At 36.8% G+C, this 25,082-nt stretch overlaps 1 protein-coding gene across 4 annotated transcripts in view; it reads right to left on the bottom strand.

The window, feature by feature from the left end:
• Positions 1-25,082, bottom strand: part of TAFA1 (TAFA chemokine like family member 1) — an 856,565-nt gene that overhangs the window by 174,927 nt on the left and 656,556 nt on the right. For 2 of the 4 annotated variants that reach the window (XM_054695449.1, XM_054695450.1), the window contains 2 exons: positions 19,627-19,751; positions 12,754-13,876 (listed from right to left, as the gene is read on the bottom strand). In XM_054695449.1, the coding sequence (XP_054551424.1) occupies positions 13,859-13,876; positions 19,627-19,751 (143 nt within the window). In that variant the 3' untranslated portion in view covers positions 12,754-13,858. Of the gene's footprint in view, positions 1-12,753; positions 13,877-19,626; positions 19,752-25,082 lie in introns of those variants that run through there. The other 2 variants (XM_054695452.1, XM_054695451.1) reach the window with 1 other exon arrangement.

Below are 25,082 nucleotides of genomic sequence, written 5' to 3'. Positions count from 1 at the left end.
GTGGAACATGAAGGCATTTTGCTTAAGTGAAGTATGTTAGAGAAATGCTACATGAGCTCACATCTATGTGGACTCTATAACAAAATTTAAAAAATGAACTCAGAAATAGAGATTAGACTCATAGTTATCAGAGGTGGGGTGTGTGTGAAGATGGAGAATAGGAGGAAGGTGGTCAAAAAGTACAAACTTTCAGATACAAGACTGATAAGTACTAGTGATATAATAACACCATGATGACTAATATAATGTTACAGTGTGATCTATAAGAAAGCTAAGAGAGTTAAGTCCTAAGCATTCTCATCACAAGAAGAAAAATTTCTTCCTTTTTCATTCTTTCTTGTTGTATCTACATGGGAAGATCAGTATTAGCTGGACCTATTGTGGTAATCCTTTCACAGTATTTGTAAACCAAATCATTATGCTGCATGCCTTCAATGCTGTATGCTTTGACATTGTTGAATGTCAAATATTTCTCAATAAAACTGGAAAAACAGTCACTGGCAAGATCTCAATAAGTTTAGATTTACTGAAGCTGGAACAATTCAAGTTTCAATAAAGAATACAAAAAAATCCTTTTAAGGAAGACAAAAGCAAAATGGAAAGGAAACCTATAAATTAGATGAGTCTTAGAAGATGCATCAATTACAATATATGGAACTCACTGAGTCTTGATTCAAACAATTTACTGAAAAAATATAAGACAATCAGCATAGCACAAATATCACTGACTTGATATTTGATATTAATGAGCTATTGTTTCTTAGCATTGATAATCATGTTGATTGTTTTCTAAAATGAATTATCTTTTGCAGTCATATTTACAGATGAGATGATTTGCTTTAAAATAATCTGGGGTGGGGAGGGGCCACCCCTGGTGGGGCAGGCGATTGAGCAGCAGTGCTGTGAAGCTGCCAGCAGCCTCTGCAGTGCCAGTTCCATCCCGGCCAGCCAGCGCGGGTCCCACATGGCGAGGCAGACCTCTCCTGTTTCGCCCACTGCTCCCCTCAGCAGTGTGTTTTGTCAGTCTGCCTGTTCTGTTCCCTGCTCTGTCTCTGGTGAATCCTCTCACCCTCCTGCACATCTGGCCTGTACTCAGGTTCTTGCATAAATAAATAAATAAATAAATAAATAAATAAATAAATAAATAAATAAATAAATGAATCTTAAAAAAAAATAATCTGGGGGACAAGGAGTAAGTGGGGGCAAGGATGTTGGCCACATAGTAGTAGTATTTGCTAAAGCTAGGTGATATGTAAACCTGGTTTCATTATACTAATCTAGCTAATTATGCTTATGTTTGAAATTTTCCATGATGTTTAAAAAATAAAAAAGAAGAAAAAAATGTCTAAACAGGATCAAGTAATGGATCTAGGAATCCTCATTCATGTTCAGGGACCTTTGCTTTATAGCTGACAGTTCTAAGAGAAGACAAGGTAGAAAGAGGGGCTAAAAGAGTCACTTTTCCATCAAATGCCTAAATTAGATTTTGAAAAGTCAACCCTGAAACTCACAGAACATTAAAGCCCCATCAGTAAAATCCATCTCGCTATCCTGCTCTCTCTCTCTCTCTCCCCCTGCCCTCTTACATACACACACTCACTTCAAATGTCACTGTTTTGAAATCTGTTAAGTATCTCAGGAGTTATAAAAACCAGCATTATGACTTAGATTTTCTTGTGAATTGAAAGACCCACCCCGATAGACTCTTAGTTTATTTGAGCTTCTCCAATGGCATACTTGATTTGACCCAAATGTCTTATTTTTTAAAAATATAAACTTGAATGTATGTGAAATGCTGACTGGTCAATCTTAAGCCTAGATTTCATAACATTCAATGAGATAGTTAATTTTATGTTCAGATTAAAACATTTGACAAAAAGAGTTTTGATATCCAATTGTAGAATTTGCAGTGTGTATGTTAAGAGGCCAAATGAAACATCATCCAAAAATACAAGAAATGTCTCTAATCCTACCATAAAAATGTTTTATGGTGTTTAGGAAGCAAATGATATTTTTGAGTAAAATGGCTTCTTTTCTCCTCTCTTTGGGACTATAGTCATTGTTTAAACTGAATAATCGTTTCATCCAAATCCCTTTCCACAAGTGAAAATGGCTCACAGGAGGCTGTAGAAGACATTCTCATAGCGCTATCAGCCTGTGACCAGCAGGTTGGGATAGCACTTTTAAGGAAGGCTGGGCTACATTGTCCACCTCTGTAAGTTACTCCGGGGACATTTTATATTGGAAAAAAAATTGCAAATGAAAATGAAGTATTTTGAGAATTGTAGACTTTCCTTGAAACTATTAGTGACATCCTTGTGTGTGCCAAAACTTGGTTTAGGAATCACTGAATTAGATCCTGGTTTTAAGCCTTTAATACTTTAAAGGGACCAGTTCATGAAAAGATTGCTGCTGGTGATGCCTGCAGCCCATGGTGCTTCCACTCTGCAAGCACTCAGCTCATTTGTTACACTTCAAGCCCTGCCCATGCCTTGAAGTTTTATTTAACCTAATCATTGTTTTATTTAATTACTTACTTAGTAGGAGAACTGGGGTATAGGCCAGAAATGCAGGGGTGAGAGGATTCACCAGAGGCAGAGTGGGGAGCAGAACAAGTGGATTTAATGAAATACACTGCTGAAGGGAGCAGTGCGCAAGACAGAAGAGGTTTGGTGGGCCACGTGAGTTAGCTCCATGGCCAGGGATTGAACTCAGGCTCTAGAGGTGATAGCACTGAGATTTAACCTCTAGGCATCAGGGAGGCTCCTTCACCATTGTTTTAAACAGAAAAATGAGATGCTGAAAATTCTGAGAAATATTATACATCTTAATAATATGTATTTAGAAAAAAACTCAAACAGACTCCTGCAAATAACTCATGGGTCACTGGACCAGGGACTTTATGCAATGCTGTCTTAAAAGTCATATACAATAGGAGTGACAGGCAGGTGGAAGAACCAACTGATATAACTTGAATAGTCCTTGAAGTAGTCTCTGAGTGGTGCATAATTATCAGTTTGGAAATCCTGAGCACTTCAGTGCAAAGTACTTATATATTTTGATTATTTCTGCATGCTATTAAGATTGTAGTTCTCAACAAGGGCAATACTATACCCTCAAGGGTGATATGGAAATTTGTGCAACGATTTCTTGGTTGTTACAGGGGTTGTGAGCTGCTACTGCTATGTTGTAGGCAAGAAGAAATATGTCCTGAAATGCATGAGATACTTCTGCTCAAGGACAACTCACTGTTCTCATGAATTATTAATATCTCATTGAACATTCATGTACAAAAATGCCTGTTTATAGTGATTCGAGCCCAGAACTGAATTCAGATGCAAACTTTTTATATGTGTTTTTAAAAAATTGAGACATAATCATTATTCCATAAATTTCATTCTTTTAAAGTCATGTACAGTTGAATGGTTGTTCAATTATTCACAAGGTTGTGTAGCCCATCACCACGATCTTATTCCAGTACATCTTCATCAAAGCAACCAATAAGCAGTCACTCTCCTATCCCTCCATCTCGTTAGCCCCTGGGAACAAATCTATTTCCTCTCTCTACAGATTTGCCTCTTCTAAACAGTTCCTACAAACAGAATCACATAATTTCTGACTTTTTATGTTTTTTTTATTAGCATAATATTTTCAAGTTTCATCCATGTTATAATGTATCAGTACTTTCTTCATTTTTATAGTTGAATACTATTCCATTCTATGGATAAGCCTAATTTTCTTTCATCATTTATCAGTCAATGGACATTTGTGCTGGCATGATTTCTATACGTACTTAGGTGGGCACCTACAGTGTAAATGGGGGAAAGACTGTCCTGTTTTGTTCTGATTTTCATCAAGAGTTAATTACCATTTTAGAAAACTCACTTTACCAACAGGAATGGGGATTGTGAATTTGAGTTAGCAATAAACCTATTTGTTTCAGAGTGTATTCAAATACATTATGTTTTTGGTTTAATATATACACACTTACAGACATGTGCATGCACATACTTTCCTTGAGTCTGCATTTTAAAACATAATGTATTAACAGTATCTGGGTAAGTTTTACTTCTCTTAGTCTAAACTTATTCTAAACTTATTTCTTTTACTTCTCTTATTCTAAACTTATTCTCTTTTATACACAAGTTTTTCAGTTTTTCATTGTCTTCTGGAATTATGTGCCAGATTATTCAGGAATTGAAAGAAATATTTTATTTATTTTTTTTAAAGATTTATTTATTTTTACATACAAGAGCTGGGGTACAGGTCAGAGATACAGGGGGTGAGAGGATTAACCAGAGACAGAGTGGGGACCAGAACAGGCAGATTGACTGAAATACACTGCTGAGGGGAGCAGGGGGTGAGTCAGGAGAGGTCTGCTGCACAATGCCATGTGGGTTGCTCCCTGGCCGGCCGGGGATCGATCTCATGCTGCAGAGGCTGTGTATTGCTTCATAGTGTGGTACTTAACCCCTTGCGCCACCAGGGAGGCCCAAGAAATATTTTAATATAAACTGATTTTAGGGCTTCCCTGGTGGCACAGTGGTTGAGCGCTGGGCTGTGAAACTGCCCACAGCCTCTGCAGCACCGGTTTGATCCCTGGCCGCCTGGCAAGGGTCCCACATGGCACTCAGACCTCTCCTGCAATGCCTGCTGCTCCCCTCAGCGGTGTATTTCATCAGTCTGCCTGTTCTGGTCCCCGCTCTGGCTCTGGTGAATTCTCTCACCCTCCCACGCTTCTGACTGTACCCCGTGCTTGTTGTATAAATAAATAGAACAATCTTTTAAAAAAATAAACTGATTTTTACTTCATTTCTCTTTTATATTTGTGCATTATATTAATTACTAAAGTTAATAGGTTATGTTATTAATTTCATTTCAGGAGTTAGATAATATCAGAAAATATCTGTTATCAGAAAGGGACACAGAATCTTGTAGGGTTGAAAACCCCTTAGGGCAGGACTATAGGGAAATGGAGTAATGTCTTTCGACATTGACCACACATGTGTTTGGTGACATTTGCGTGCATGCAGGCATTGTGGGTTTGTGGCTTTGGGACACATGACATGTATTTCACTGTCAGATGCCTAGTAAATTTGCCACAGCAACAAATTAATCAACAATGGACATGGCACTTTCGAGTCAACACTGACTGTTCTCACTTAACAATGCTTTTCAACATAAGGGGAAAAATGCTTGCAAGAGAGCAAAGGAAACGTGATTGTGATTGTTTCTATAGCCAATTCTGCAATGAGCTGTAACATCATAAGGAACATGTTAAAACTAGAACGGGAAAGAGTTGAGAAATTTTTGTTTAAATGAATTTTCATTTATTGAATATCCCACTAAACATGTTATTGCCTTTTAAAACTAGTATATAATTAGATGATATCTATATTCTGATAAACCATGTAAACATAGTGGAGCCATTCCTGACTAAAATTTCAGGGACTTGCTCAGTTTTACATTATTGACACAATTCCTGCCTTATTTATGACCTATATTTTGTTTTCCTCTTACCAAACTTTTCCTTATTCACCTTTGTAGTAGTAGTACTCCTGACTGAGCATCCCGGAAACCTTTTGGTCTGTCTACATAACAAAGGACTCTTGGTTTATTGTAAAATTCCTATTACTCCAAGTCATTATCATTGTCATTCCATTATTGCTGTCACTGGCTGGTTAACAATGAAGCTGGCTAGCTCCAGATAGGGTGGATTTACTGATTCTGCTGAAATTAAGAAGAAGCACCTGTTTTTGCCAGGCAATGCTTCTGGGGTAGTTAAGGGACATCTATATGATGAACCAAACAATCTGGATATCAGCAATTTGAGTTATTCTTTAAGAATTTACTATATCTGGAGCCTCCCTGGTGGCACAAGGGGTTGAAGTGCAGCACTGTGAAGCTGTCCACATCCACTGCAGCATGAGTTCTGTCCAAGCTTGGCCAGGGAGCTACCCACATGGTGCAGCAGACCTCTCCTGTCTTGCCTGCTGCTCCCCTCAGCAGTGTATCTTAATTAACCTGCCTATTCCACTCCCTACTCTGCCTCTGGTGAATCCTCTCACCCCCTGCACCTCTTGCCTGTACCCCAGTTCTTGTATGCATAGATAAATAAATCTTAAAAAAAAGAATTTACTATATCATATGAATTTGGCATTATAGGGTAGCACTAATTCTATTTTCATTGTACTGGTAAGAAATCAGGCTCAGATAATTACAAACTCTGAGAAGTACAAGACTGTTTGGAATGAACCATTCTATAGCATTCCTAAGAGTTGTCTAGGTCTACATGTGAGCACCATTAATAACAATAAACAATACTAATTACTTAAGTCTATTGGGTAAATTGGTCTTATAATAAATGGAAATGTGTTTAGTTATAAATGCCATGTACTTTTTAAAAAAATAATTTAATCCCTTTTCTAAATGTCAGATCTTCAAATATTTAAATGCAACTTTTCATTCTTGTTGATTTTTTTCTCCACAGATGAAACATCACGCCTTTCAACAATTTCTAATGTCACGACTGCTCTCCTCTGACTGTCTATTTGTTTGAACTTGATTTAGCCTTTCTAGATAATTGACAATCACTTCAACTGCAATGATGCTCTGCAGAACCTCTTTCACATGGCGGACAGTAAAACACTGCCTAAGACATGACCAGGGCAGAACCCAGAATTCTGCTACTGGAAATCTTTTGCCAGGATACAAATGTTTCGTTATAATCATTTGAATATGGCTATTATGGTTATGAGCTCCAATTTTTACTCTCATCCAACCTTCTCCAATAGAACAGGGATCAGCACATTTTATAAAGGGCTAGCTATTTAATGCTTGAGACTTTCTGTGCTTTAAGATCTCTGTTGCAGCTACTGAATTGCGGTTATAATTCAAAAGCAGCTATAGTCAGTATGTAGACATGTAGCTCTGTTACAATAAAAATTGATTTAAAATAACAAACAATAAGCAAGATATAGTATCAAGGCAAGAGTTCGTCAATCTCTGTATGAGACTCATACCTGGCTAAAATCTAGATTGGGTGGATATTATGTCCACCAAAATTATAAAATCCTTCAGACTAGTTAAAACAATGAAGTCATTGAAAAAGGGGGCTGGAGTGCTTCTTTTTTACCCAGTGAAGCCAAGTGGGCTCCTGATGATTACTGTACCCTAATTATTCTTAAAATCCCTTTAATGACCTTCTCTAGAATCTTGTCCTAGGTGGAACCCAGTTTCACTCCACTACAGTTTTCAGAATCCACTTCCTTTTTAAAAAAACAACTGTAACTATGCTGAGCCAACACAAGATTTCTGGCCCCTGTCCAAATCCCTGGAGCTGGTGTGAATATTTTTTGATGGATTTTTTTTTTTTTTCAGTACTGGGAATGAAATTCCTCTGATACAAGAAGTGATATGTTGGAACGGGCTCTGACTGGGAGCCAATCATGTGCAGCTAGTTTCAGCCTCATGTTGGTAGCCTGAAATTGGCCAGGGAGTACTTATGTCACAGAAATCAATAAACAGTCGAAGGTTTCCCCTTCTCCCCGCACCCAGGTACTTGAATCATTGAGGAGAGCTAGGTGCTGTCTTACAAATCTCTTTCCCTATTTTGAGTTTCTCTCTCAACAATATTCCTTCCTGACATTGTAACCTGATGATAATTTTTGTTGACAAAGAAAGAAGAAAATAGAAACAACATAGTTGCTGGAGAAAAACCTGAATTTTTTATCGCCTTTACATTAATGCCTCCAGGAAGTAGTTTTGTCCTTTCCTTGTTTTTTGTTTTTTTTTTTTTTTTTTTTTGTTTTTTTTTGCTTTGAACTTAGTTACATAAAGACTTTGGTTTGTCCTTAATGTTTCTGGAAATCAGTCTAAACCATAAGACAATTTAACTTAGCTAATGACATTCTTAGAGGTCTTTGTCATTCCTATGTAGTTTGCTGATTATTTGCCTTTGTCGACTATTTTGCCTAAGTTTTTTTAACATTCTATACTGGTTCTTTAACTAGATCATCATTTACCCCCATTGTTAGGATTTGCTGTTGCCTACACAACATGCCATTTCTGAGAACCACTTCAAGAAGTTTAAGTTATTCCCAAGATGGGTACTGGAATCAGAGTTCTTTAACCCAATGCATTTTCTAGAATGCTATGCTAATTTTACCATTTGGTAAAAGGAAGTACTAGAATTAGGAGACAAATTTGAGACTTTCTTATTAATATGTCAAAACTTTTGTTTATCGACAATGAGGGCAGCCTCAGGGATGGGCTGACTCAGAATGGCTGAAGGTTAAGTCACCTCTAAGAAATGTGGCACAACCTTATTTTTATTTCATCAGGATGGCCTTGGATAACTGGATCTGTGAAATGGCAATCTACTGATGTATGTTACTGAGATTTGAATTTAAGCTTGGAGCCCCGCTGTAAAAGGAAACACGATTCTGTGTTTCTGCAAAAGGAAAACTTTCTGTAAAAGGAAAACTGCTCTGTGCCCAGGCTCTGGCAAGGAGGTGCTGCAAGTATGTTTACTAAGTAAAAGCCTTTTGATAGGCTCCCTCATTGCCACTATGTGTCCATCCATCCTTTCCCCATCTCACAAAGAAAGTGGTCATCTTGCCTTGGGCGGTTCTATCCATAGGAAGACCCTGAGGCAGAGATTTCAATACAAGTAGTTTATTTGAGAGGAGAATCCAGGTATCACTGTTAAGAAAATGAGGAAGTGAGGCAGGGAATGAAGGGAAGCCAACCAGGTGTGTATTTCTGAGCAGTCTATGCCTTTGGGTGGCAGGGACTCAGACCTACTTGGCACCTCCAGAAGTGTGAATAGCACTGTTTGTCCAATAAGGTAGCCACAACATAGACCTGATTGTCTATGAAGCTAATAAAATTAAGATAAAAATCACTCCCTGTGTCACAGCTGGAACATTTCAAGTGTTCATCAGCCAAAAGCATCTAGTGGCTATATACTGAACAGTTCAGATATAGAATCTTATCACATTGTAGAAAATTCTACTAAACAGCTATGGTATAGAATATACCTTATAGGGCCTCCCCAGTGGTACAGCAGTTGATCACTGGGTTGCAAGGCTGCCAGCAGCCTCTGCAGCAACCAGTTTGATCCCCGGCCTCTGCAGCGCAGGTTCGATCCCTGGCTGCTGGGCGAGGGTCCTGCATGGCGGGCAGACCTCTCCTGCCGCCTGCTGCTCCCCTCAGCAGTGTGCTTTATCAGTCTGCCTGCTCTGCTCTCCCCTCTGGCCCTGGTGAATTCTCTCGCCCTCCCGCGCTTCTGACTGTGCCCAGTGCTTGTATAGATAAATAGATAAATCTTTGGGGAAAAAAAAATATACGTTGTAGTTGTCCCACTTCAGAGCAAAGTGGCTGGGGAATTTTTATGTCAAGGTCCTTCTGCCGGAGACTGAATGTTGCTCCTCTAACTCCCTAGTCCATTTGCCTTGCCCTGCATGTGGACAGAATCAAGGAAAAGGTATAGATGGACACCAATGGTGTGTGCTATATGTTTAAATCATATTGTGTTGATTATTGTTTTAAAACCTTTTCTTTCGTCATGTTCAGCTATACTTCAGATTAAACACAAACTCTTTATGTGGCCCCATGACCTGACTCTAAGGTTATTTCCCTAATCTCTTGCCACTTTGCTCTAATTTGACAGCAAATTGAAAGATTTTTTTTCTAGGTTTTATAAATACATTGAAGTCCTCCTTGGCTTAGGCTGCAAGCACTAATATACTAATCTGTCTATTTGCAACACCCCTACCTCCTCATGCTGCGTCCCCGGCTCCAGGGCTATTTCCTACTCCCTTCTAGTTCTCAAGTTAACTGCCACCTCATCCAGAATATAAATATCCCATTTAAAGTTCAGGTTTCCCAGCAATTATTTACTTTCTATAAACTGTATAATACTCTTATAGTAATATAAATATGATCAGTTATGGTTGGGATCCTGGCTTTCATTTTTAGTGACTGGTTATTAATTTTTAAGTAATGTAACTGGTTACCAAAATAAACAATTGAGAGCTTAACATTTTTTGAAAGGTAAACTACCTAGATAAACAAATGAAAGCAACTTGTGAATATACAGCAACATCTAATGATATGCCTTAGATCTTTTATAAGAATAACAAAATCCTGGCTTATTTAAACTAAAATGTCTAAATCTTTAAATGTAGGAGGTGTGTGTGTATGTGTGTGTAATCAGTGGCTTCCTCTTTAATTTACTTTGAAGTGTGAACATGATTCTATTTCATCACTTTCATATTATACCCACGACTACTTGGCAATCAGATTCTGTCACTACTGTTGCAAATCACAAGCCCCCACATTCCTTAGTAGTGCCTTCCCCACTGTTTCCCCATATTTTTGAATATGAGAAAGGTTGAGCCCTAGAATTAGCCAGACACTAAATCTTTTATTTGGAAGGGAGACAGCTCACATAAAGACATGACACATTTCTTTGTCAACCAAACCCTAACAGATTTTCAAATGGGAATGTCACACTTAATTAAAAGAGAAATTGGTATTATGACATTTAACCTTCTAGGTAGGAGTGCCTATGCTACACAGGTGAAAAATGTGTGGATCTCCTCATATAAACAATTTTTATGCCCTCCATAACTTACTGTATCAGTGACAATGGCAAGGTGGCATAATATACTGCACTATAAAATCACTATATTGCTTTGTGAAAGTTACACTGGATTTGATGCGGAAAAGATGTTGAATTGTGTGTTGGTAAAAACATTCGTCACCATTCTATAATGGAAAAAAGCCAAGTTGTAAAACTTCTATATATTCTTGCCAAGTCCATTGATAAATTGAATTATACAAAAAATATCAGCAAATGCGCTTAACCTTACTTGAAAATCTTGTCTTGTGAAATAAGACATTTTCATTTTTACTTAGAGAAGGACTTTTTGCATTTTCTCTAATTATAACCTTACTCATCATACTTAATGCACAAGTTCAAAATCAATATTAGTCATGCTATATTGAGCTTTTTATTATCATAAATATGTGACATCAGTGTTTAAAATATAAATTTTCAGAACCAATAGGCAGATGGTAGCTGTTGTATTCTCCAAACTGGTGAAAATTAAATTTAAAGCCAAGTTGATGGTTCACACATATGTGTAAGGGGCATAGATAATCCAAATTGAATTTGATGACATTTAAAAATATTTACACTATTTTACTGGATGGCTGCCTGATTCTGATGTGGTCTCCACCCTCCCCCTACTCCTTCGTCAGGTCTTTCCATGGGAGGCTGTTCCATTAAGTAACCAATAGGAAATGGACTAACAGACCTGACTTCTAGATCAGCTCCTTCATTCACTTATCGACTCTGGTTATAGACTAGGAAAAGCTGTGAGCGCCACACATTGTGAATTATCAGTGTGCATTTGTGAGACCATAAAAAAGAGAGTGTTTCTGCTTCTCACTGAATTTTCATTCAGGATCCAGGCTTTTAAAAAGGTACTCTAAGAAATACTAATCCCAGAAAAGGCCACATAATTAAGGAATTCTAGACAATAAAAATGCTTGTAGAATCCTTAATGGAAATGATCTCATTTTAGTTAATTTCATTTGAGAATGCTTGGCAAGTTTATGTAAAAATTTCTGGTTCTCTTGAAAAATTGAAGCTAGGACAGAGTGGTGAATATATCCTCCCCGGTGGCGCAGCAGGTTGAGTGCAGCGCTGTGAAGCTGTCCGCAGCCTCTGCAGCGTGGGTTCGATTCTGGCCGGCCAGGGAGGAAACCCACATGGTGCCACAGACCTCTCCTGCCTCACCCACTGTTCCCCTCAGCAGTGTCCTCTGTCCATCTGCCTGTTCTGCTCCCTGCTCTGTCTCTGGTGAATTCTTTCACCTTCCTGCACTGCTGGCTTGTACCCCAGTTCTTGTATAAATAAATAAATCTTAAAAATATATACATATCCACATGCAGAAACACTTTCTAGTAGCTTCTCATCAGGTAGGGCATGTGTTCTCCATTAGTCAAGTGACCAACCAACATGCTGGATTCTGGAAGCTTTTTGCTTGGCTTCCCCATTCTAGTCTTCCTTGAAGATAGGCCATGTTTGTTGGTATATTATAGGGCATGAAAATTGCCTCAGTATTATTTCTATTTATTTTTTTCTCTACATTTAAATGTTTTTTTCTCTACATTTTGGCATTTACTGTTTTAGATAACATTTTGGGTTTTTGATTTCAGTTTTTACTTCACCGTTTTACACATGAAATTCAATTTCTAACACCTTACTTAGTGCATGGATATAGGCCATAAATCCAAGAAATTCTGATTTGTTGTTCTCCATTTTATGCAATCTTATGGCAAATATGTGAGAGTATTTGGGAAGCTCAGATTTTGCAATGAGGATTCAATTTCCATTTCTGAATGTTTTATACGCATTCAAGGGGTAATGTCAATCTATCTGGTTAGATTGTCTGCACATTTAATCAGACTTCAGATTGTATTGGTAGAGATGAAGAAACCTCTGGATCTTACCTGAGGTCGAATATTGAAATGTCCAGACTAGAGACCCAGTGTGCTGTTGGTTGAATAAGAGATCCCAACAATTTGCATTCCAGGGAACAGGTTTTGGAGAAAAAGCAGATACAGTCGCAATATAATGAGGCAAGTATATGGGGCTCACAAGGAGTGTCTAAGTAGGGTGTTCTTTGGATTTGCCTAAAAGTTATTCAGGAAAATTGGCAAATAAAAAAGACAAGTAGGTTTAGAAAGAAGTTATTTACCACTTTAATAGGGCTGTCCAACATTTGCTCACATAGATCATTCTGAAACCTAATTGCTTTAAAGCTTGTCCTATCTTACCAGAAGAGATCTGAATCCTTTTGAAAAAAGCAAATCAAACATAGAAAAAGGTGTCATGATAAGACTTGTTGCTACAGCACTACGTACTTAATGATGCCAGACTTTGGATTTAATCTGAGGACATTTCTGTAGTCTAGGACAGCTATACAAAGCCTTGAGACATTGTATTTACAGGACTTATTAATACAGGGGTCTTTATTCTACCTTAACTCCGCCAAAGTCTTAACAGCATGATGGAGCAACTCCCTCAAGAATCTTCATTTTCTTATCTGTGGAAAAGCTAGTATTTCTAAAAATATTTTCCTGGAAGAGGTTAGAACGGTTATTATATATCCATTGAATATAAAGTATGGTTATGTAAGCCAAGCTTGCATGCTAATATTGCAGAGGGTAGAAAGCAATAAAACGGATGATGTGCTTCCTTGAACCATCTGGTAGAAACAGAAGGAAGCTCTTGAGTCAGTATTGTTCTGATGCCTCAGATTCCAGGAGTCTACCTGTAGCTGGCCTTCCAGTGTCAGTGTCATGTTGAACTCTCAAAGGGCACATGTCTTCCTTGCTGATAGAAAAAGAAATGATAGCAAAACAAAACAAAACATCCAAAACTCAGAGGTACACCAGCCGCATCAAACTGTGGTACTGTCCATTTCTTGAAGAGAATATATAATATTTCAAAATATTATATATATACATATATTTCAAATGGTACAAAGTAACTATAGATCCAAATTAGAAGACAGTTGATGGTTCCTCGTCATCCCAAACATTTTCGTGGAGAAAATCCTTTTATTTTATTAACACACTTTCCATGGTGCTGCCAAAAATTCTGGGTCTTCCTGCTATAAGATACTTCGTGAGACACAGTAAAAGCACTGTGATTATCTGGTAACCAGTCAAAGTGCAAATAAGACATCCATTTGGCTTGTAATGTGTAAGATGTTTTGAATTCTTAAAATGTATTTTCTGCAGAGTTGGTTTTCCTTTACTACTACCACCAGTGCTTCTGTTAGGTTCTTGGGTGAATCTGAAACCAAAGAAAGAAAGAAATTTTCAGAGAGAAAAGAGCAAAGTGAAGGCACAGGGAAAGGTGAGTAGGCAGGAAAAGAGGCCCAAAGTCAGAAATATTAAAGTCTAGAGCAACAGTTCTTAAGTGGCAATCACAGCACAACGACAGGCCATTGGAGGTTTTGTTGTTGTTTTTTTTTAATCAATTCATTAAATTAATCTTGCCACACTGAGGAGCTGGTCTCTTGGAGTCACATTTGACCAGTACTGGGTTCATGGGCAGCCACCTATGCAGATGCACGGAATCCTTTGTTTAAAAGACCCCCACACTTGGTTTAGACACCTGCTGCCACTCTCTTGAGATTACTAGTGATTTTTGAACAAGGAATCTCATGTTTTCATTTTGCAGTGTCGCTTGCAAATGATGTGGTCAGTCCTGTGTCCATATAATGAGAATTTATTAATTTGGCCTGTTTTCGAGATGTGGTGGGGTGTCAGAAGGTGAACTCATCGCCAAGGTGAGACCACATGTGTTTAGGAACTTAGGAGATCTTTCCAAGGTGAGGAATTCTTCCATAAAATAATACATAATGATTAAGGGCAATCAGATGCATACATCTACAAATATAGATACCATTTAATCCATTTGAATACGGTTTCAAAAACCGTGATTTTCAAAAGGGTGTATGTACAGAGAATCATTGGTTTAGACTATAAATGATAATTCTAATAGAGTTGAATTTGTACTTTAGATTTTAGGCATATTTCTTCCTCATCTTTCAAACCTTTCTGTCATAGAAGTTGAGTTTTCTGAGTGTAGGGGTGGGAGTCTATTCAAAGCTTTCAGGGTTTGGTAGAAACAGTAATAAAAATCTGCTTTCAAAAGTTAGTTGGGCCAGACTGTATGAGAAATCTTCACACATTTATTTTTATGTACTCTATTCTTAAACAACAGTTCCTTCCAACTTTTGGTTTCCTACATTCCAGTGGTATTTATTATCTTCTGTTTTCACTGTCTTCTTTTCCACCAAAAGAAGGGTGAAATGACATTTGAAAAACTGAACTGAAATTGTCTTTTTAAGGACTCTAAAAACATCCCCAACTTGTTACCCACCCTTAAGATCGATCATTTGGATATCATGTCCACCACATTACTAGTACCTTCATACATGAACTTTAGATCACAGAGGTTTAAATCTATTTATTGAATAAGAAAATGACTAAGTTTACTTGAACCCAAAGAGTAATTGTGATAGCACAAATTCGTTTATACCACAGTCTGCAAATCAGTTGCTCTCTCTCTCTCTCTCTCTCTCTCTCTCTCTCTCTCTCTCTCTCCCTCTCTCTCTCATCTCATCTCATGCAAATTGCACTGGAAATCAGGATTGCAAAGGCTTTCAGAAAATGTCAGACCTGGTAGAATTTTGAAGAAGCTGGAATATGTCAAACCTGATACTTTACCCTTTTAGTAATATTTTGAAAATCAAGTTGATTAGGACAGGGGTTGAGAAATGCAAAATGAGAATCACTGTCAGGAGAATGTGAGAGAAGGGTGTGGGCAAATGCTTGTGGTCAATCTATGGACCAATCACATAAAGCACTAATTGGACAAGATGACTGTGGTTAGGTATGCTATGTGAGGGGCTAACTTGCCCTTCGAGGGAATAAAGTTTTTTAGAAAGCAAAAGAAGCCAAGAAGAAATTTAATAAAGTTTATAATGTCTACTTTCTGTATACATGGGAAAGACCCATCATCACTGAGAATATCACCACATGGTTCCACATGCCCTCTTAAATTGCTTAGCAAGGACAAAGGAGGTTGGGGGAAGAAAAGGGAATGCCAGTTAGGGAGTTTACCAAAAAGGCACAGCAAACAAAGGTATGCAGATTTAAATTCTGCCTTCTCCATAGAAAAAATATAAAGAGATTAGGTCTTCCCAATACAGTGTTGAAAATGCCCTTACAGAGAGAAGTTTACATGTAAGTGTCTTTTTCAAAAGCAACCTCCATACAGCCTTCAGACCCCCTCCTATAAAATCAGCCTTTTATTAAAGACATATTTTAGAGTGGCAGAGTTTTGCTCCCTTGCAGTCTCAACTTTGGAATTTCTCAAGAAATTTAGGGAATGAAACTTGACTACATTGTACTTAACTGTTGATTCTCCCACTCATCTGAAAGACAATCACATATTGGGTTGAAGGGAATCCAAAGTCATTTGATATTTCTCCAGGTATTATGCCAGTTTATATTCTGCTACTTTAATTTGCTAATTTTTCTTTTCAAGTGAGTATGATTTTCTTCTCATTTCATTCCATTATTCTTCCTACCCCCAAACAGCCAATGTGCACCTTTAACTTGTGAATCACAATACCAGTCAAACAACTTATTTTGTCTATAGTAAAGTCTGCTTTCCTACATTAATTAAGCCCCTGTTCTTGAACACACAGGATATAGGTGTTCCTGAATTTCAAATATATATTTTAGATATATTAATTTAAAGAAATATGTCTTTAGACTGGTTAGCCTTGCCACTAATTGCCAAAAGAGAAATTTAATAAAACAATAAAAGCAATGATCAAGCACAGCAGGATTAAAATTTAGCCAAGAAATTTTACCCAGCTGTACTGAGCATCTCCCCAGGAAGATGACTATTACCTACATTATTTTATTCATGGCTGAGTTTTAGAGACCTGCTCAACAGTAACTATTTCTCTACAGAGTCTCATTCAGAAAACATTCTATTTTTCTAGGATTTATTTTTCCAAATCTGAAAGGAAAATCTTTGGTTAAATATATCTTTTCTATCTGTGGGTTATATTGTCACTTAGATCAAATTTCTGCTTGTTTTCTTTCATATTTTTGTTAACCTGGCTAGTTTATACTCTGGGGTTGTTTGATCATTTAAATGGAACACTGAGTTTCTATTCTCCACCATCCTTAAAAAAGGAATACCATTAAAAATTTAAATTAGATCACACTTCAAAGTATCTTTTGTTTATCCACATTTCAAAGATTGTTGAGTAGTTTGACATAGGATGATTATTTGGGAAGTAAGCCATGTAATCAATAGGGTTTGGGAAAAAAAAAAGCACACCAACATATACATATACAGGGGGAAAGAATGATGGCCCGAGAATCTTCTTTGCAAATAGCACTACATTGAAATTACTTTTAAATCATAGTATGAAGGAAACTCTCAGTTGTTATTAATAATCTAGGTATGTTTTCTTCAGTTTTTTTTTTTTTCCTTGAGAGCACTCAAACAATCTTATGCATAAGAACAAAAGAGAAGATTTTCTTTTTTTCCCTTTCACTTTGATAAGAACTTGAAGCAAGCAATTTTTTTATCCTAAAGATTACCTCTTAGATAAGAACAGATAATGAACACCTATGATTCAAAATTAAAATACATCTGTGAATCAAACTCTTTTAAAACTTAAAACTGCTACAGTCAATTTAAGTGTGTAGACTTACTTCTATTCTGATGGGGAAATGCATGGGGCCCATAAAAGGATAATTAACATAAAACCCATTTTTAGGGCATATGATCTAAGGGTAGGTGTTGGAAAACTATTTATACATAATGGAAAAGTATGTATCATCTAGATTTAATTGGTGGCTCTTAGGTTTCAAAGTGTTTATTTCACTGCAAATTTCTTGGTAAAGAAGAGGGAAATGTAAGTCAGTAGTAGTGTTTGAGTCCTCTCAAGGCTTAAAAAGCACAACTTTTTCTAGTGTATTCTTATTTTTCTGTCTCTAATGACAGACTTGAGAATTCTTAGCTGATTGATGTGCCACTCACAGGGCTGTAGAGCTGAGTCTTGTTTCCTCACTTGAAATGGATGCACACATCACAACAGGTACATCCTCTGCTTTCAAACAAACTACAAGGGGGATTTATTTCTCTTGTACACTCAACTGTCTGGGTTGAATTCAGCCCACCCAGGGCGGAAGCAAACAGCGTTCTCCAGCTTCTATTACTGTGATCAGATTCTGCGCTACTCTAATGCACCGATGCAGAAACAGGATGTATTTACAGCATGCCTTGTGGCTTTAAAGTATATTCCTCAGAGGTTCAATACAAGAAAGTTACATGGGTCACAAATGCAGAAATGAACAAGTTCTGGGTTTTATTTGTTTGTTTATAGTCTATCTTCTGAAGAGCCGCCTAATTGGTACTCCTGGAATTCACAGCATTAAATTCTGAAATCATTTGACCTATACTGTGGCTCTTTACTGAGTTTCAAGTCTGGAGGCACCATGAGAGCAGGGCTTACCTTCAGTAAAAGGTGATCAGTTATCATTTAAAATAAGGAATAGAGATTTTCAATGTATTTTTAAAACAATGGTGATGGGATTTCAATTATACTGGCCATAATTCAGTGTTGTTTATCACAAGCTTGTGAGGGCATCTTCAAATTATTTGGTAAAATCACTCTCAAGCAAAAAGTAACTTAAGGGAAATCAGAAACCCACATTTCACCAGCTAATTAAGATGGTTTCTGTAAGCAAATGGCATGAAGTAGGCTAATTTCTGAATATTCTCTTCTGGAGGTGTTTCATTAAAATGAAATATGATAATCCACACTGAGCTTCTTGGGCGCATGCAAATGCAAATTAACAAGCGAGGATGGTTCAGGAGTCCCTCCTGGCCACAGACCCGAATAGGATGTCCTTTTTCTGTCCTTTTACTGGTTAATATGATCAATATACTCAATTGAATTTGACACACAGAGTCTCCATTAATATATATGAAATACATATATATATATGAGAAATCTATATATATGAAAAAAGTCATAAGGTATTACGTAACATTACTTTTGTCTTCTGTATCACAAAGTTGCAAGAACCAGTTTTATATTTTGAAAAGATAATGCTGAGATGAAAGAGAAAGTTGAAATCACAATAGAGGGGTTGGAATCAAAGATGGTCTTTTAAATTTGAATCACCTTTTTGGAAGACTGTGCATGCTAACATTTGAAGCTGATGGAGTTAGCTTTAAAAAATACCCAATATATTAAAATACATATAAAATACATATACCCAATATATTAAAATACAGCTGACACTCACATGGTAAACATCCACATGACTACACTAGTTGTTAAAATATTGAAATATTTCTGCACTGATGAGTAAGTTGTCTGTCTTATGTGCCCCAACCATCCTGCCTCTCACCCCATTTAGGACTCTGAAACCTTCCTATGACCCAGTATCTATATAGGATCAACAACTGTTCGAGCTGGACTGCTCCACCCTGCACCTCAACACCAATCCTAATGGGTTGGGCAGTCTCAACGTATAGGTTGAGAAATAAAGGAATGATTATCTATATCACAAAAATCTTTTGCTTCTCTAAACATCATCCAAATATCCCTTTAATGAACCTTTAGACGATGGTTCTGAAATGCAGATCTTGTCAACATTCATGTGCATAATTAGACAAGAGTTATTTTATTGTCAGTTCTCAGCAAAATAGTTGTTGGAGGAAATGTCCAAGTATCATACAGCTCCTCTTCCTTTTGGCAATGGCAACCTTGCTTTATTTATGAGTCAGTGAAACATTAAGCTGCTCAATATGAAAAAGGCAATTTCAATTTCTAACTTCTTGTGATGGACGGACACTGATCTGAATGGTTAACAATATTTTCTCTCAAGGAAAGTCTCCTTTCCTGTTTCAAGCCTCTGAGGGTGCTGTTTGTACAACACAATGGTAAATAGTACAATTTGTAGCAAGCATGAGATATTTGAAATAAATGAACTTACTCTTGTGGTCTTAATTTTATTCCCTGTTGCGCACATCCATCCGGAATTATCAGGAAGTGTCTTACATTCTTCTCCCTCTAGACAAGGCTCCATCTCACACCACCATTTCCCAATCACTATGGAGGCTGTGCAAAAAAACAGGAAACAAGTGTGTTTGCAAATTGTCCAAATAACCTGGGCACTGGTGTTATGTCCCTCAGCAGATGTTAACATTCTTTGAAACACTGCAGGTCTCTTTAAACCTTCCAGGATAGGTAAAGAATACTCTATTAAGAATAATAAGATTTAATTTATATCTTATAATACATATATGATTATGCTGTCTATTTTCATCAAGCAGCATTTTGTCTAAAATCTCCTTGAGGACCTCCCTGGTGGCGCAGGCAGTTGAGCGCAGCGCTCTGAAACTGTCTGCAGCCTGTGCAGTGCCAGTTTGATCCCTGCTGGCTGCAGAGATACCCACATGGTGTGGCAGACCTCTCCTGTTTTGCCCGCTGCTCCCTCAGCAGTGTGTTTCGGTCAGTCTGCATGTTCTGTTCCCCACTCTGTCTCAGATGAATCCTCTCACCCTCCCACACATCAGGCCTGTACCCCAGGTCTTGTATAAAAATAAATAAATCTTTAAAAGAAATAAATAAAATCTCCTTGAAAGGAAAAAAAAAAAGGAATTTGAAGACTTAGTGTTTTTAAATAAAATTTTAATTGATTTACCATTGTTTTTAAAATACTATATAAATTTTGGGGGTAGAACTTCATACCACATTATGTGTCTATACCTCACTGCATCTAGCACCACATTCTAGAGTTGTCACAATATCAAATCAGCCCTTACATTTTTTTCTCAGAAACAAGAGTTATTTTTGCTGCGTTTTGTTAATTTGTTTGCTTTACTTATATTCTACATACAAGTTATCAGAAACCATCTGATATTGTCTTTCACTTTCTGATTTATTTCACTTTGCATAATCACCTCAAGTTCCATGTATGTTGTTGCAAAAGACAAAATTTTATATTTTTTAATAGCTGAATAAGATGTACTTTTGGAGGATGCTTTTATGTTGTTACTTTTTGTATGTAAAGGGCTGAATAACTATAAGAAAGTGAAAATCAAAATCAACAAAAAACTATGAACCAGAGACACTTTTTGGGGGGTAGGGGGTAGGAGGGGAGGGATTGGGGTCAGAATGGGGGGGGTTGCAATTGTATGGGGAATATAAAAATAAAATTTATTATTAAAAAAAAATAAAAGGCTCTGTGCTGTTTCTTTTCAGGGAAGGGGACAAAAAGTGCTAAATGTTCTTCAGAATGACTGAACTATTCTTTTCAGAAAGGCCAGTTTATCCACTCAGCATTAAGGTTTCTCACCCAGGCTGGGGCTTTTGAGAATTTCAAAGGTCTACCAAAGAAAAAAATAAGTTGAAGCACAAAATAAAATCTGTAAAATAAAAACCAAGAGCAAAAAATTAATGAAAATATTTGTTTAAAGTATATTTGATATGATCTGTGGTTTCCTTTTAATATGTTTGATATGATTAAGTTGAGCCTCTGATAAAATGGCCCTACTTTTCAAAGTGATACCAAGGATGCCAATAGGCACTGAACTTAGTGGATGCATTTCCAGTACACACTGTTTTTACAATGAGATTTTATAAAACTAGTGACTAGTTTCACTCAATACAAATCAAGAAGCTCACATCTGAATGCCTTGAATGAAAATTATTTCTGTACCAGGCATCTGTCATTTCTGAAGATCCTCTAGGCATTAGTTTTCCACAAATCCACTGGGCTTTCTATTCAAAATCTTGAACATATCTGCTAATGTTTCTTGTGTGATACACTCAGTTTGGTTGTTTTCACACTGGGCCAGGAATCCAGTTTTCTCAATCCCTTATATCCTAAAGAGGCGCCTCCACCATGCTCAATTCTCATAACACAGAAGCCAAATGGCATCTATGAATATTACAGAAGTTTAATATCAATGCGGAATGCAGTAAAGCAAGCAGTAAAGCAGGAGCAAATTAAAATTCTCCCTTCATACAGTGTCCACTAGATTTAGATTACTAGTTCACTAGGTTAGCTTACTAACTTAAAACCATACGGTTTAAATCTCTGAATTTATCTTTTTCCTCCTTTAGAATCTAGGGTTCCTCAGTGTTTACTCTGAGTAAAATGTGTTATGAGGGAGATATAAAAAAAATTACGGCCATGCTACTAAATTGTCAATTTAAGGTGGTTCTGAAGGATGATTTTGCCTATATTTGATTTATAGTTTATATGTGGGCCAGATCAAACTGTGTAACATGCACCTCAAATGCACAGGGAAAGCAAGTATAGGAAGAAAATAATGTAAATAGTTATGTCCATATGTAAGAAAACGTATTATTTTCATAAAATGCAGAACAATAATAGAAGATACAAACACTCCAAGGGTACAAAGTGGTTATGAGAGTTTCACATTTTTTTAAGTAACTCCATATCAGTACATGAAATAGGGGAAGAATCTAGTCATGGGAGAAAAGGCCTCATTTATGTGACTATGTAGGAGAAAAATGAATCTCATACACTGTTGGTGGGACTATAGACTAGTCCAGCCCCAATGCAAAACAGAATGGACATTCATCAAAATATCAAAAATAGTTCTACCAAATGACCCAGCAATCACCTAAGTAGCTCTTAAATATCTTCTGAAAGAATGCAAAAACAGTAAGTGAAAAGCATAGATGCATTCTTATTTTTATTGCAACACTGTTTACAATAGCCAAGTTATGGAAACAACCTAAGTGCTCAATTACAGATGAGTGAATAAAGAAGCCATGATATCAGCTATAAAAATGATAAAATCTTGCCCTTTGCGACAACCTGGATGGAACTGAGGGGATTGTGCTAAATGAAGTAAGTAAGTAAGGAGAAAGACAAATACTAGATGATTTCACTCACATGAGGAATATAGCGAAACAAAACCAATGAATTGAGCAAAACAAACGTTAGAAATCTGAAGAATTGAGACTATGAGAGAGAGAGAGAAAGAGAGAGAGAGAGAGAGAGAGAGAGAGAGAGAGAGAGCAAGAGAGAGAGAGAGAGAGAGAGAAGCAGAGGATAGAGGGTACAATATGGTGGAGGACTGTGGGTGCCTTGGTGACGGATGTGGTGTAGTGACATGCATCTGAAGAGGTATGAATCTTAACTTCTGAATCATATACACTGTTGTAAACCAGTGTTACCTCAATGCAAAAAATAGGGGACAATATTAGATAAGAGAATCATCTATTTTGGCAGCAAGATAAGCATATGCCATGTTGAAAAGGAACAAAAATAAGTTGCAAAAATTCTGGTAACATAAAAGGCAGACTTTCACAATGTTTATGGAAAGCCTATAGTCTGAGGCTCCCTTATGGTTAGAGCTCAGTCACACACAGGCTGCTTACATTTGCCACCTATGTACCTTTAAAGTCCACCTAATGGTTCAATATTGTTGCCCTGACTAGCACAGACCATCAAAACTGGAAATGCTTGGACTTTGCCAACTATCTTTGATTCAGCATTTTGTCACTCTTTTTTCACAGAAGCACATGGATAATGAGGAACTGCCAGGAAGGTCAGTCTTTAGTGTGTTGTCTCCTTCCAATGGCTCCTGTTCTTCCTTCTTCTTTGGGTTGGTCCCTAATTATTTAGTCTGACCTACTTTGTTACAGACTGACAAAGCAATTTTTTCTTTCTTTTAAGCACTAAAATCTCCTAAATGAAAATGTAGACAGCAGGGAAAAGAATGTCTCTCAAAACCCACATATCCTCTTAATTCAAGGTTGTAAAGATCCACTGGCTCATAGGGAAAAGAGAAGACTTTCTAAGGATAAAAATGCTCCAGACCTGCCTATAATCTCTACAAATTCATCTTACACTAGCCTCTCTTAAATAGAGTTTGGTGGTTTGGCACTTCCCTCTGGCTTATTAGAATTTAGTTCATTCTTCCTATATTGCTTTTCTAAAGATGCTATTAAACTGATTTCTTTCTGATTTCTGTATTACATGGTCATCATCATATATATTACATCTTATCTTAGGTCAAACTGCCATCTGCAGTACTAATTTTTTTCATAAACTCGAATTTGCTGCAATATCATTTTAAAAATTCACAAAGATTTTAAAATTGCTTTCTCTTTTCCCAAGCAGGAAGCTATCTAAATCCCTTAGATTATTGGAAGAGGAATGATCAATTAGATTTCATAAATGAGAAAATACTAATGCCTTTTACTGTTTTTAAATGTTCTTATTGAGATATGTATAATAAGAAATACATATATACAAATAATTCTTAGATATCTTAACAGTCAGTGCAATGATAAAAATAAATAACATTTTTGAATGTTTTTTATATGTTTCTGTGTTAGGTATTTTAAATGTATCATGTCAATATTCAAAGCAACCCTACAAATGGGTATTATTATAAATCTATATTATAAATGAAAAGACTGAAGCCCAAGAGTTTAAGTCACTTTCCCAAGCTTATACAGGTAAGAAAGACAGGAATTAACACTAGAATCAAGGTCTGCCTAACCACAAAGTTCACGTTTTTCATCATTAAAGTGTCAACTTATTCTAGTTTTATGTTCAGGATTCATAGATCTCTAAAAAAACATGAGCTGACTGCTGAGAGAATGAATTTTTCCTACAGTATTATTATTGAAAATAAATTTCATGTCATCACAAACACCTGCACAAAACAAAAACCACCTAATTTCTCATAAAACTAACTTAAGAAAACAATATGGGTAAGAGACAGTTTATCACACTATGTCTCCATAGTTTGAGCTACCCATTGTTTGATCTCATTAGTCACAACATTTCAGTAGAATTTCCCACTAGTGAATAGTTTTTGAAGTTATGAGGAACTTGTGAGGTAGATATGTAACTGCCATAAGGACATTTTATGCACTACAAAAAACAGAGTTAATTAAATATCAACTGTAAAAACCAACTCTCTCTTCTCTGTGATGGTTATGAAAGAGGATGAAAGGTGGTTTTGAAAGATCCCTTTTAACCCTGGGGTTCTGGAATTCACTCTCCTGAATGTGCCTTGTTCAGGAAAATATCAGATCTTCAACTTTTTCAAAAGTGTTCATCTTTCCTTGAGAGATTCTTAAAATCACTAAAGCCACTTTAATTATGACTCTTGATTTCACTCTTATACCAGATCATATTGCTGGGAGCAAAAAAAAAAAAAAAAAAAAAAAAAAAAGGCCGTAAAAGGAGAATCAATCCATCTTTCAGGGTCAAAAACCCAAACAGCTGAAATACTATCTTAGTTGGTACCCATTTTGAGGTGCCTTTCTATGGAATAGAACAACATACTAAGTAACAAGGCTAATGAATATAGCAAATACACATTATATCATCTAAGAGCAGTGCTCCCCTCCCCATTTTTTACTATCAATTCAGCAAATGCTCATTAAGCCCAT

This window comes from Talpa occidentalis, unplaced genomic scaffold (assembly GCF_014898055.3).
Source record: "Talpa occidentalis isolate TD23 unplaced genomic scaffold, MPIMG_talOcc4v2.1 talOcc4.10, whole genome shotgun sequence".
NCBI classification, from domain to species: domain Eukaryota; kingdom Metazoa; phylum Chordata; class Mammalia; order Eulipotyphla; family Talpidae; genus Talpa; species Talpa occidentalis.
This window is presented reverse-complemented; position numbering and strand designations above follow the sequence as displayed.